The sequence below is a fragment of the Lissotriton vulgaris genome, chromosome 10 (assembly GCF_964263255.1).
Source record: "Lissotriton vulgaris chromosome 10, aLisVul1.2, whole genome shotgun sequence".
Taxonomy (NCBI): Eukaryota; Metazoa; Chordata; class Amphibia; order Caudata; family Salamandridae; genus Lissotriton; species Lissotriton vulgaris.
In genome coordinates this window covers 91,156,263-91,169,990 of record NC_141698.1, presented here as the reverse complement: position 1 = coordinate 91,169,990, position 13,728 = coordinate 91,156,263, and the positions used below count along the sequence as shown (strand labels likewise).

General features: G+C 44.1%; 1 protein-coding gene across 1 annotated transcript in view; it reads right to left on the bottom strand.

Annotated features, from left to right (window-relative positions):
• UNKL (unk like zinc finger) overlaps positions 1 to 13,728 on the bottom strand; it is a 370,451-nt gene that overhangs the window by 20,263 nt on the left and 336,460 nt on the right. The window contains exon 12 of the mRNA XM_086940574.1: positions 12,198 to 12,400. Within this exon, the coding sequence (XP_086796700.1) occupies positions 12,198 to 12,400 (203 nt within the window). The remainder of the gene's footprint in view (positions 1 to 12,197; positions 12,401 to 13,728) is intronic.

The window sequence follows — 13,728 nt, the reverse complement described above, 5'->3', positions numbered from 1 at the left end:
TATTTACCGATTCGGTAATTGACATTCATTCCTATGGGACTCCAGGCCCATAGGAATTAATGGCAATTACCGAATCGGTAAATACCGATTCGGTAAATACAGAATCTTAACGATTCGGTAATTTTTACTGAATGATTTGCTACATAGTATTTACCGATTCGAAAATATCGAATCGGTAACATTCTGTATTTTCGAATCGGTAAATGCTATTTACCTACATCTGGCCCCTAATCTTTAGTTGCTATAGTGTTAAATGTGGGGTGAATGACCCAGTATCTGTTGTGCAATAGTGGACTGATGTGGAGCCAGCAATGCAGCAAGTTTCATATTTGGTCTTCAGGTATTGTTTGATGAACAACGAAAAATGACTTCAATAGCGGGAGCCTCTCCCACTGAAGCAACAGAGAAGAGAGCCCACTATCCAAACCCGTTATAAAGAGGACTATACCCAAAATCACTGGGACCTGGGTGTAGAACAGTATAGAATGGGGTGGTCCCAGTAGTATTGCATCAAATAGTAGTGCAAAATTAAATAAAGATAAAAAAACTACAGAAACGTTTACTTCATGCTAGAGTGTTATTTAATCACACTAAGCACCTGAAACTGTTTTGTTAATGAAAACAATTTACAGAAAACATTCGAATAAAAACCGTTGGTGTGCCCAACTAGGTGGAGGAAAGGGAGGAAGGTGACTCAAGTGAGGTAGTGAAGCAAGTGACAAACAATTTTCAAAAGCATCACAATCAAATTGCTGGGCATGTTGCTCAATGCCACACATTCATAGTAACACTCTTAGTGAATAGTTTACAATTATTTACATAGCCATGTACAAATAGAACATCACAGTGCAGAATACACTGTTGTTGATAGTCGCATCAATAGTGTGTCAACGTTTCGACCCCTGAAACCATGTTGATTGGTTCTAGTTCTTACTGACGGGGTCTTCCTCAGGACAGAGGTGAAGGTGAGGGCAGAGGGGCACCGTGTCTGAAAAGAGGAAAGGCCTGATAGGTACAATGTTTCGTCCGTGACTATGGGGCGTCAAAGGCTCCGAGAGAGGTAGGCGAGAGTGATGGACAATCAGAAAAAGGGATGGAATCCGTAAAAATCTTTCAAAGCAGTGTAGATGCTGCTTCTAGACCGTGCAGTGCAGATTAATCACCAATAAATTCCAGACAATTCAATTAAACCTAGTCGGTCGAGCATCCCTCTGTAACATAGGACACTCTCGCCTACCTCTCTCTGAGCCTTTGACGCTCCATTGTCACTGACAAAACATTGTACATATCAGGCCTTTCCTCTTTTCAGACACGGTGCCCCTCTGCCCTCACCTTCACCTCTGTCCTGAGGAAGACCCAGTCAGTAAGGACTAGAACCAACCTACATGGTTTCAGGGGTCAAAACATCGACACACCATTGATGCCATAATCTATCATGAGAAATGTATTTTAATCACAACCTCTGGCTTGGGAGTCTGGGGGTTATGTTAATATTACGATTCTCCGGACTTCTGAGAATGCTAGACTTGGGTGACTCCTGGCAGTCCAAAAATTGCTCAACCTACGATTGTGAAGAAGAACCAGGGATGAATTTTCTTGAAGATCTCATCATGCTTTGACCCCTCTTGTTAAGCCACAGGATATAAATGTGGTCAGAAACTAACTAATAGGCTGATAGTGAGCTACTGTTTGGCTCTGGTTCGAGCCCTAGACATCCCTTGGTTAAAATGTATCAAGCTTCTGTGTGATAAGTTAACAAAGCAGAATTTTTCAGAATTCCTTACAACATTAAATAAAATAGATTTTAAAACTTTGTTTTTACAGCTGTTTGCAGAAAGTAGATTTAATATAGAGTGTAACGAGGCAAGTGTTTGCCATTCTATTCTGCTAGTGATGGATGGTTTAAAACTGAACTTGGAAGTTGTTACCAACAATGAACACACGTTTGTCCTTACAAGGTTGATGTGCAATATAATACGCTTGCAGGTGTTTCCCAGACAGAAAGACTGGTTAAGAACGCTAACCAACGGGCTGCTTTTTGTCCTGGGAGATGTAGTTCCCGGGGCAACAGTTGTCAATCGGACCTTGGGGATGGGTCCCTCGGGCCATTACATCACTCAGGAGGAGGGCCCAACGTCCCCCTTACTTAAATATATTATTTCTAAAATATAGGATATGTTGAGCCCAGAGGGGTGGGGTATCTTGGACCATTGGATAGCTCTGAAAGGAGGGCCCCCTCTGTTCTCTCGAATAAATGTTAAAATGCACACAATGCCCTAGCCCACACTGGTGAGCTTTAAATTAAATAAAAGTGGGTGCCTTTTTCTATTGCGACCTGGAGGGACAATTGAGGGATCATATATGTTTTGGTAAACGTTTAGCCCCTGGGGTGGAGCCACCTGCAAGTGCTACGGGGACAGGATATCCCTACCCTGCCCCTTTATGTGATTTAAAAAAATATTCTCAGGGCAGGGGACAAACTCCCAGAGTCTCGTTAGGGAAGCTGAAGCATTTGTTTTCATATTGTGGCCATATTGCTGTGTAGGATAGACAGATTTGTGTTAGTGCAGCAGATGGCTTAAAATGTCCTGAACCGCTGATTAAAAAAAACCTATTTGATTTGAGATGGAATACTGGGACAATCAATGTTCACTTCGCCGTATAGCAACCCATGTAGTGGGTCTGCAAACTATTTTCAGGAAGCCGATAAATTCCTGAGGTAGGTTAAGTTAACCAAAGTCCAGGAACTCAGGAGCCAGATTGCTAGGTTAAGCTGCCTGGGGTCTGGATGTAGAACTTGGTTCTGGGTGAGAAGGTCCGGCCTGTTGGAGATTATCTTATAGGGAGACATGGACATCTGTAGGAGGGCTGAGAACCATAATTCTTTATATCTGGGTGCCAACAAAGCTAGTATTAAATGCCTGCAGAGGGTTCAGAATGCGGCAGCACGTATGTTAGTGTGTCTACCAAAATCTGTCGCTGGCACATGTGCTCCCCAAGCTGCACTGGCTGCCCATTGAAAAACGTATTCAGTTCAAGGTGCTGTGCATCTCTCATAAAATTCTGATGCACCAAGCCCCCATTGGGCTATCTGGCTTGTTGAAACCCTATATGCCAGGCGTGCTCTGAGATCCGCCAACCATGGGCTTGTCTGTGTCCCTCGAGTCTGGAGAGCGAGGGATGGGGAACGTTCGTTTGGCCTCTTGGCGGCCAAACTCTGGAACTCTCTCCCAGCGCACATTCGAGACATCCCTAATCTTTTGACGTTTCGTAAGTCTCTAAAAACCTGGCTGTTTCCCACTATCTGATGTTAGACGCTTATGGGTCTCTCTGTTCCTTCCTTGGTTTCTGGTTGCGCTGGGACGCCTCGTTGCTGAGGCAGCCATGCGCATTACAAATCTTTTATAAATAAATAAATAGATGTCTGGCCCAAGTGGGATCCAGCAGGATGAGCGGGAGGGATGTTTGCCGAAGTGTCCTCACTACATATGTAAGAAGTGAGAGAAGAGGAAAAGCGTAGACATATAACCCAGATACGTTCATCCATAGAGCTGACGGACAGTGATGAAAAAGAGGCAGTATCTGCTGAAATGTCACCACTTTGAGTGTATGGTTACGGTTTAGCGGTGACTGTTTAGAACAGACCCTAGAAAGGACTGATTTTGAAGAGGATGAAGATGGGGCTTGGTGGTAACGACTTGGAATCCCAAGCAGCATGGGTGTGGGCAACGCAATCCTTTCTGCTTGCGCTCTTGATCAGCCAATTATTTAGGTAGGGGAACGTGTGTATGTCGCTCTTCTGATGTAGGCGGCTATATCTGTTAAACACTTAGTGAAGACCCTTGGAGCAACACATTTAATTGGTAGTGCTAGCCACTTACTATGAAGCGGAGGTAGCACCGGAGAGCTGGGTGACTGAGCATATGAAATTCAGCATCCTTGAGGTCTAGCATGTTCAAAAAGTCAACTTACTGCACCAGTCTGAGATTGAAAATTGGCCCAAGAGAGTTGTACTTTTGGAAAATGAGGAAGTTAAAGGATTAGATGCCTTTGCCCAATGTCCTGTCCCATAACATTTGTTGTGTAAGGGTACTTCTTGATTTCCTCAATCATTTCATCAACCTATTGGCCAAAGAGATGTTCCCCGTCAAATTGTGTGTTGAAGAGAAGCTGTTGAACCTCAGTCTTGAAATGCATATACAGATCCAGGCCAGCCTCCGGAGTATGACTGAGGTAGTTACTCCTCTACCTTGGGATATAAGTTAAGCAGAGGGTACAACGTATGGTGGTATTAGGGACGGTTTTGCTTCTGGAAAAAATCTCATCCTGTTTTCTGAACTCATAAAGGGAGGTGCTACAGAAACCCCTTAATTTCTTTTCACTGATCCCTGTGGTAGCATGACCGAATTGCTGATACACCAGTGGGTAGCAGCCCCCTACTACACACTTTTCGGCTGCATCTATGCTTGCCCTGTTGTCCGGTGGGGTAAAGTCGGTCTTCACTTGAGCAGCAGAGGGCACAATGTACTGCCAGGGACTCTGGGAGGACATGACCCTTGATGTATGTGGGGTCTGAGACAGAAAGTTTAAACTTCTTCTCTACTCTGGGTCTAACCACCTGTACTTTTTCCAGCTCCTTAAAGGTTTTGAGTGCACTCTTCAGTATCCCAGTCAATATGGGAAGGTACGGGAATAAGTGTTCTGTTCTAATGAGCGATTCCACCAAAAGTTGTCGCCGTTGAGCATGGTGTACAGGTGTACCTTATGGTACACAGCTGCCTGCTATGTAACCCTGTGGTATGATATGGTGTCGTCTCAGCATGGGGAGCCCTCATCTGGACATGCTCTAGGTATGAGTCACCCTGTCGTAAACTTCACATTGCTCTTCTACAAGCTGTGCCAGTGTCAATATAGGACTGTGATGATCCCCCACCTCCCGGGTATGGAGTCTGGAGGAGTTGGCGGAGGGGAAGGCAGATGTGCTGGAAATGGAAGACCGGAAACTTTGTCACTACGCTTCTTTGGCGGTGCATTCTGGGAACGGTCTTCCAGTGCAGGCATGTGCTCGAAAGCCAGTTTTCTTTTTTTGGGCAACATCTCTACAGTGTCTGAGGAACTCTCCTATTGGGATGAATGAAAAGCCACCTCTACCTCCCATCAAGATCTTCCTAAGCCTTTGGAGAATGGGCCTGTCAAAGTACTTGGAGCTGGCAGCAGGAGTTGTGTTTGGCCTCAAAGGTCGTGCTGGAGTCTTGACGTTGATTGGTTTCTTCGGATGCAAAGACGAATGGGTGGGGGGTGGGAGACAGAGGGGGGTTGGAGCTACTGGCTGGATCCCGTCGGGGCCACGATGCCTGGCCCTGGCGGCGCACTGATCCCTGAGGCAGCAGAGGACTTGCAGCCAACAGTGGCCTTGTACACGGGGCTCAATGCCTGGCCCCCTTGGGGGCTGTGCTCTGCATCGGCGTGTGGTTTTAGTATAAAGTTTTAGTGCTTCAGCTTTGATCATACTCACAGCTCTCAGTCAACTGTGGGAAGGTTGGTGTAGAGCAAAGTCGATGGAACACCTTTGCCCTACTCTTTTCCAGTTTAGAGGATCTAGACTTGACCTCCAGACTGGGCAGGGTAGCTGGTGACTCTGCATCATCTTCTTCGGCTCCGAGGCGGTCAACTTCGCCAAAGATGTCCTGTGCCTCTTCTGTGGATCACCTCATTCTGTTGTGGGCCCAGCGTCTGTCCCTCTGTTGGCGCAGGGTCTTCTTATACTGGAAGATGACTGGAAGTCCAAGCAGAAGGTGCAGGTGCCGTCAACGTGATCAGGGGAGAGGCAGAGATTACATTTCATTCTCCAGAGCCAATCATGGAAGATGCATGGTGTCCAAAGGGGCAGGGGTGCCTAGAGAGACAGGGACCCAGTTCAGGATAAGGGTCTCCCAAGCGCATTGAGGGAGCATGAAAAGGGAGACCGTGTTATGAGTGACAAGACTATAGGCTTAGAAAAGTCATGTCCGATGAAATGAGCATCAAGAAGTCAAGCCCGGGAGCACTCCTGATAGACATAAATTTGATGGCAGAGAAAAGCCATGGAGGCGGTGTCCACGTGCAGTGCCAGCTAAAGGAGTTGTCACATAATACCTTGCCACTCTAAAGACTTCTTCGAATAATAACAAGCTGTAACCATCCGAGGCCAACATTAGATAGCAGGAGGTTTAGCATGTGTATCTACAGCCAACGTGCTACAGACACAATTTCAAAGATTTACAAACACGTTACAAAGATGTTGTAGATGTGGTGCACATATGTTATTTTACTTTCTATTTTCACGTTGGAAATAAACTGTGATATCCATGTGTTCTGGTCAAATACAATGTGTTTGTGCTACACAATGTTCAGATGAATTTTAAATGGCATGCACTTAACTCTCACTGGGAGCACAGAGAGCAATAAGAAAGCAAGTTACTTACCTGTAACTTTGGTTCCCCAGTATTGGTAACTTTCATAGATTCCCATGCTTTGTATCATTCCCCGTCGTCGGAATGGGAGCCTCGGTAGTATCACAATCATAGAAACAAAAGAGAAAAAATAGGCCTAGGCCTCATCTCCTTTTGTATCCTATCACCCTCTTTGTGTAAAAGAGGCCAAACTTTTGTCAGGACCAATCAGAGCAGCCTCACCCCCTAGAACCTTCCTGAGAGAGCTCAGAGCCTCAGATTTTTCTACTGCACGTTGTGCTAGGGAGTCTCCACTGAGCTCTGCTCAGTTTGCTCATTCTAACTGTTATTTCTTCAAGTTTTTCAACCTCAGTCAGGACATGTCTGTCAAGGAGAAGAAGGCCTTATTCAGGTCCTGTGCGTCTTGTGGAAAAAAGTGTCTTTTTGTGGAAGATAAGCATGAAAGCTGTATCTATTGCTTATACCCTGACCACAAGGCCACAGACTGCAAGATTTGTAGAACCTTCTCTACTAAGACACTTCGTGCCTACCTTCTTTATCTAGAGGAGTATTGATAGGCGCTGAAGGATTCCTTGACCAGCGTTGTGCGGCTTGAGTAATCACAGAGTCTGGTTTAGGGTGTCCTACCAGACAAGCTAGGGTATCATCAGGAACCCTGTATTTCTTTTCAATTCTAGGTAAAACTGATGACTGTAGCAAGTGTTCTCATGACTTTCACACCTTCCTCCCAAATATGGTCTATTATAGGGATTGCTCTCCCAGTCTTCCGAGATGGGTTTTTAAAATCATTCAGAAAGCAGTCAGACTCTTTGACAGTCATCGATAACTGAAACCTAGAGGTTGCTCTCTCTATTAATGCGTGGAACCCCCCCAATGTCCTCCGGCAGAGAATCCACTCCTTGTGGAGTAAGGGAAGCAGGAGCTGATGTTATGTAGACTTCCAACTCATTGCCAGCTGGTCTAGCACTTTGAATTTCACCTTCCTCTACATCCTCATCATCAGTGGTGTCATGCTGTTGCGTAGGTAGAACACTATCAGATCCTGGCGACACTCTAGGCGAAGGTTCAGACATGTGTGGCGGAGAGAACGGTGGAGGGGCACTCGTCGATGGAGGGAAATGAGTACGATAATCCTGCAACATGTCTTGTGAATCTTGAACTAATGCAACAGGAAGGTAGACCATGGGCTCACGAGCAGGTTCCATTTTTGCAGTTTGGCGTGTCTATCATGAAAGTCCTGCTGATAATTGCCCTCATAGTCATCTTTATCATCGTCACCGTCTTGATACTTGACATGAAGCTGAGAAGGACAGTAAGCAGGGTCAAACATGTCATCCTACTTGTAATGTCGACGGTCTTTTAAGGCTAGGCGTAGCATGTATCGTCAATAGTTTCGCAGGCAGGAGCGGTGTCTGTGTCGTTGATGAGGACATAATGGGTATCGACAACAACTTATCACCGTCAATGCACACACTGTTGCGATTGTCGACAGAGCAAGCCTCATCAACAAGGAACTCATCGGTGGAGAGGGTATCTTCACCAAGGTACAGGCATATATGAAGCTGTCGTCGACTGTAGTTTTTTCGAAGACAAGATCAACGATGACGATGGAGGGGAAATATGCCCGGGTTGTGATTTCTGCATTGACAGGGACCCAGAGGACGCTGCCGTTGATAACACAAGCTTTTTACAGACTGTGATCTTTATAGTAGATGGCCCTAAAGAGGGTATTTTCAAGCATGGATCATCACCCTCTGCCTGGGACGACTCCTGGTGGCCCCCTGCACTCGGCAGCGCACCCAAACCAACGGACCACGCACAAAACCTGGGCTTCATCCTGGACTCCTCCCTCTCGATGACCAGACAAGTCAACGCCGTCTCCTCATCATGCTTCAACATCCTACGCATGCTCTGGAAGATCTTCCGGTGGATCCCCACCGAAACCAGGAAGACGGTCACTCAGGCCCTCGTCACAGGCAAACTGGACTACGGGAACACCCTTTATGCCGGAACCACAGCCAAACTCCAGAAAAGACTCCAGCGCATTCAGAACGCCTCAGCACGACTCATCATGGACATCCCCCCCACACAGCCACATCTCCGGACACCTGAGAGACCTGCACTGGCTCCCCGTCAGCAAGAGGATCACGTTCCGACTCCTCACCCACGCACACAAAGCTTTCCACAACCAAGGCCCCAGATACCTCAACGACCGCCTGACCTTCTACACTCCCACTCGCCAACTCCGATCGACCACCCAAGCCCTCGCCGCCGTTCCTCGCATCCGAAGAGCCACAACAGGAGGGAGATCCTTCTCCTACCTGGCTGCCAAGACGTGGAACTCCCTCCCCATCCACCTCCGCCTGACCTAAGACCACCTCTCCTTCAGGATGCAACTCAAGACCTGGCTGTTCGAGCAGTAGAGGACCACCCAAGCGCCTTGAGACCCCCCGGGTGAGTAGCGCGCTATATAAATGCTTTGATTGATTGATTGACTGATTGAAGCATTGAAGCCAAATAGTCATTCTCCTCAACAGGAAATGAACGCTATCCTTTTTTTGGGGGGGGGGGGGGGGGGGGGGGGGGGGGGACTGCTGCTTCATGTCATTTTTTAGAAGGTTTTTTATTGCCCTCAGGAGTCCTGTGACCTCTCTCTCCTTTTAGATTTTTTCAGAGAGGTATGTGAGGCAGAGCTTTGCTCATCCTCTGAGACTATGTCAAATTTACTTTTAAGTATTTGCAGCCACATCAACAACCTACCCTCCCTAGCTTTAATGGTTGTGGTTGAGAAAGTCCTACAAATATTGCAGTCTTTAACTTTATGTTGGGGATATAAACAGTAAATACAGTTCTTATGGGGGATCTTCAGCATGCAGCCTCTTCTTACCGCATGTTCTACACGACCCGAAGAGACCTTTCTTTGAAGAATCTGACATTTTCAAGAAGATATCTGAAGTTTGAAGGAAAAAACTGAGCAGAACTCAGGGAGACTCTCTGTCACACGGCATACAGTAGAAAATCTGAGGGACTAAGCCTCTCTTGGGAGTGTTCTACAGGGTGCTGTCGCCTTATTGGTTGTTAAAGTTTGGTCCTTTTTTAACAAAAGAAGGTAGATAGGCTATTGCAGAGACTGTTCATTGCATTGTAGCCTATGATAGTATTATCAACTGCTTTTATAATGATACCGTGGGACTCCCACTACAACAACGGACATGTGAATCTATGAAAGATACAATACTGGAGAAACGAACATTACAATACCATGTTATCAGCAACAAATGTTCTGATTAGACAGATCACTGATCTGTTTTGAGGATTTTTGATGAAAGCTGGTATGGGAAAAATGCCATAACCCACTTTTAAGATTTGAACCAGAAAATCGTATTTCAAACTGGAGGTTACCTCAACAGCCAAGCCATGAATCGCAGCCACAGGAAATCAATTTTTCCCGATATGAGATTTTTTACTTGGGCTCACACTGGAATTTTGAGCTGGAGGTATCAGACATTGTTGAACTTAATCAGATGCAGAAGTAAGGTTGGTCCTGCAAACTATTTCTGAGCTTCAAAACAGGTTGTTATTGTGAAAGTAAAATCTCTCACTGTGGCAAATGCAAGTGCAAGGAAAAAGAGTGGGCCATCAGGAACCTTAAGCAAATCACTTTTTTTCATTGGTTGTATGTTTGACTATATATGGTTGACATTTGTTTTTATTGTTAGTATTAAGTTTCACTGATGGGCTTCTTCACTACAAATGATATTTCTCTGGATTTATTTGACACATTTAAATGTTATTGTTCCTCTTTTATTTTAGTTCTTACTTTCTCAATATTTTTGTCAAATTTTAAGTACAGTACATTTTTCCACTTCAGATTTACTGGCTTATACTTCTCTTATTCAGAAAATTAAACCCCTTTTTGTTACTGCAGTTGAAAAGAGATATTCAGCACACCCTTATATTTACCAAAATATTAACAAAAAACGGCCAATGTAAAGGCCTAAGGTCTATGAAATCAACACTTCATGCATTGATTTCTTTGACAAGAATAGAATGATCCCGATGTGCAAGTTCCACAAAAAAAAGCAGAGTCCACATCAATGAATATCTTCAAAGGACATAATTCTTTTATTTTCGTATTGGCGGTGGATCCAAACAAAAATGCCAACATGTGTTTCGTCTTCCCTTAGACTTTGTCAAGGCATGCGGCGAAAAAAATGTGGACAAAATAGTGTGCCCAATTTCGTGGTCGGCACGGTTCCTGATAGAGTTGTCTTCGATAAGACCGTACTTATGTGAAAATTTGATCGCCAAATACACTTATTGGCTTGAAAGAGCACAAATATTCTTCGTACCGGAGTTCTATTTAACATGATTAGGCCCTTAATCACACCACCTCGCTATAACAAGGTAGAGGATGTACGATCATTCTCTGTTGGTATCATCAAAAAGATTTCACCTTGAAATAAATATATAATATATAATGAACGCCATTCAATTTTAGCGTGAATGACACATGAAACCTTGATAAGTTATGACCAGAAGACAAAAGGATAAGAAGTGTTCTATTCCGGACCGCGTCCTATTTCGCATATAGGACGCGGTGCGGAATAGGAGAACACGGCTACCTGCACGAACCGCATGACCCTTTAAAAATAAAACCAGAGGAAAACTCTCTGAAGAAAAAAGAGCCTCACGAGTGTGCATGGTGTGCGTGCACAAGAAGTAGCAGGGAAACACAAAACATAGCCCTAACAAAGGCCCCAGACCCAATTGGGATCCCACAGAGGGCCGAAACATGTTGGCACAGGAACAAGGGTACAACTGAATAATTGAATTCAATACAACCCAAAAAACCCAAGTTTTTTTTATCTAAGCACCAGGTACCCTTCAAATAAAGCAAAAGCTTTTGGGTATACTTTGAGGTATTTTTAAGTATCACTCCTCTTGATCCCTGCTTATCCAGTTTTGCTTCATCTAGGAACTCCCCTTACATCTATGGTTGAATCCGCCCTGGTAGTACCATCTTACCCAGGTGTGGATATGCGCTGATGAAGCATGTCACGACAAGTGAGTGAGGCGTCTACTCCAATATCTTCGGATATCCCACATGTGTAGGACAAAGCAGAGGTAATTTCTCACATCCTGACACTACAGGAAATCTGGAGTTTCCTAGTAGAAATGTTATTGCATCAGTTTCTTTTGTGTGCATAAGTATCTATAGCGGGAGAGTGCAACTGATTTGATGTCCTCTCGCTTTCCATAGTGATAAAGATGCTATATGTATTTTCTGTGAGGTGTGCCTTGTTGAGGAGTCCAGTTGAGCACAGGTTATCCTCAATTAAACCAGCCTTTGTGGAATGGACGGTGGGTCATTGTCCAACAGGTATGCTTCCCAGATATTTATTACCGTGCTTAGCTAAAGTTTTATTTCATGGCATTAAATGGGATCTGAGACAACTTTGTAAATGTTTTTTTACCACCAGAGGTGAAGTCAGTTGCCAATAGTATGTTATTAAGAGCATCACATTTTATTTCATTACATACTTCGCAGGTGTACACACTTGAACATCTGAATTAAAGGTAGGCTATACCACAAGTCACCAGAATGTGATGCTCATGGATGCTCCAGTACAAAATAAATTTAATAAAATTATAATTGTACAAACTATCAAACCAGAGAACACAAATAACATTGTGATTAGCGAGCTATTTAATTTAGCTGCTTTACTAAAGGTTAGACATCACCTGCTTCACTTGTTGCCAAGAATCTTCCCATCGCTTTATTTTTCTCTTGGCTTCGTCAAGCTCTTGCCTAACTCTAGTTAATTCATTGCTGTTAGAGTTTGTACTTGTTGAAGGTGTAGAGGCACTGCTGAACACGGGTGAAGGAATAGGCGAAAAGCTTCCAGTGACAAAGTCCCAGATACTGCCGGTGACACCATTCAAGCCTGCAAAATTAAAGATTGAATATATATAATTAAATGTGGGTGCCAACAAAAGGAAGTAGATTGTACAGACACCTTTGCTGGAGAACAGTGGGAAAAACGGAGTAAAAATAAAAAGGAGAAAATCAGACCTTCAATATCAATACAACGTAAGAAAAGGAAATCATCATGGGTCTGATTCACAAAGGTAAACTTACACTTCTGTGCAGGCTTATTTGTTTTGTAATTCACAAAGCTGCATTTTAATAGTAAATTTACGAGTGCGGAGACTCCGCAGTCGGGGAAGAGAATTTCGCATATAAAACATGCCTATCTTTTTTTGTGCAGAGTTCTATGCCCTGACTGCCAAGTCTCCGCACTCCTAAACTGAGAATTTGTTTCCATCTTTGCTCGGTTTAAAACAACCATAAAAGCATACAATAAAACAATTAAAACTTCTACTCATAAACACTGTTAATCACACAATATATACAATTAGTCCATCTTTAAATATAAATACAAATAAAGTGCTTCAGTGCAAATTTAAAACAGTAAGATAACTAGCAAAACATTTCATTTAGTAGGATTTAAAACAAGAATACTACCTAAAACTCATCATTATTTCCCTACTAAATTCCTGTTTCATACCGTGGACAATAAAGATCATGCTACTTATCCAGTAAGCAGCTGTTCTACAGATGTAGAGCTGTAGATTCACATGCTTTGCATACAGCTGCCATCTAGTGTTGGGTCCAGATGTTTGCAAGTTGTTTTTCTTCGAAGAGGTTTTTCCCAGTCACGAGGTAAGGCGACTGCTCCTTTCGTGGTAGTGCACATGGGCATCGACTTCATTGTTAGATTGTTTTCCCGCAAGAGGGTGAGAATGGAGCGAGTAAGTGTAGTATGGAGATGTCCTTGTGTGTGGAATGTAAATAATGCAAAACTGCAACAGCCACAGGTGCCCAGGGAGGCGGGAGGTTGCATGTGAATCTACAGCTCTAAATGCCAAGAACAGATGCTTTCTGGTTAATGAGCATAATTCATTTGAGGCATATGTGCTGTAGATGCACTATATAGCAGTATAGTACAGTATAGTACAGTAGAGTATTCTCCCAAAGGGGTAGCTAACCAGTAGATGTTGCAGCACTTTGAAAAAGAGATTTTAGCACTGCTTGTCTTACATTGGCTTGTTGACGTGCCAACATATCCACACAGTAATGTTTGGTATAAATGTGTGGTGTGGACCATGTTGCTGCTTTACAAATGTCAGCTAAAGGGATGTTACCTAAAGGGGCCATAGACGCTCCAATTTTACGAGTGGAATGCGCTCTAGGAGGTATAAAGATTGTTTA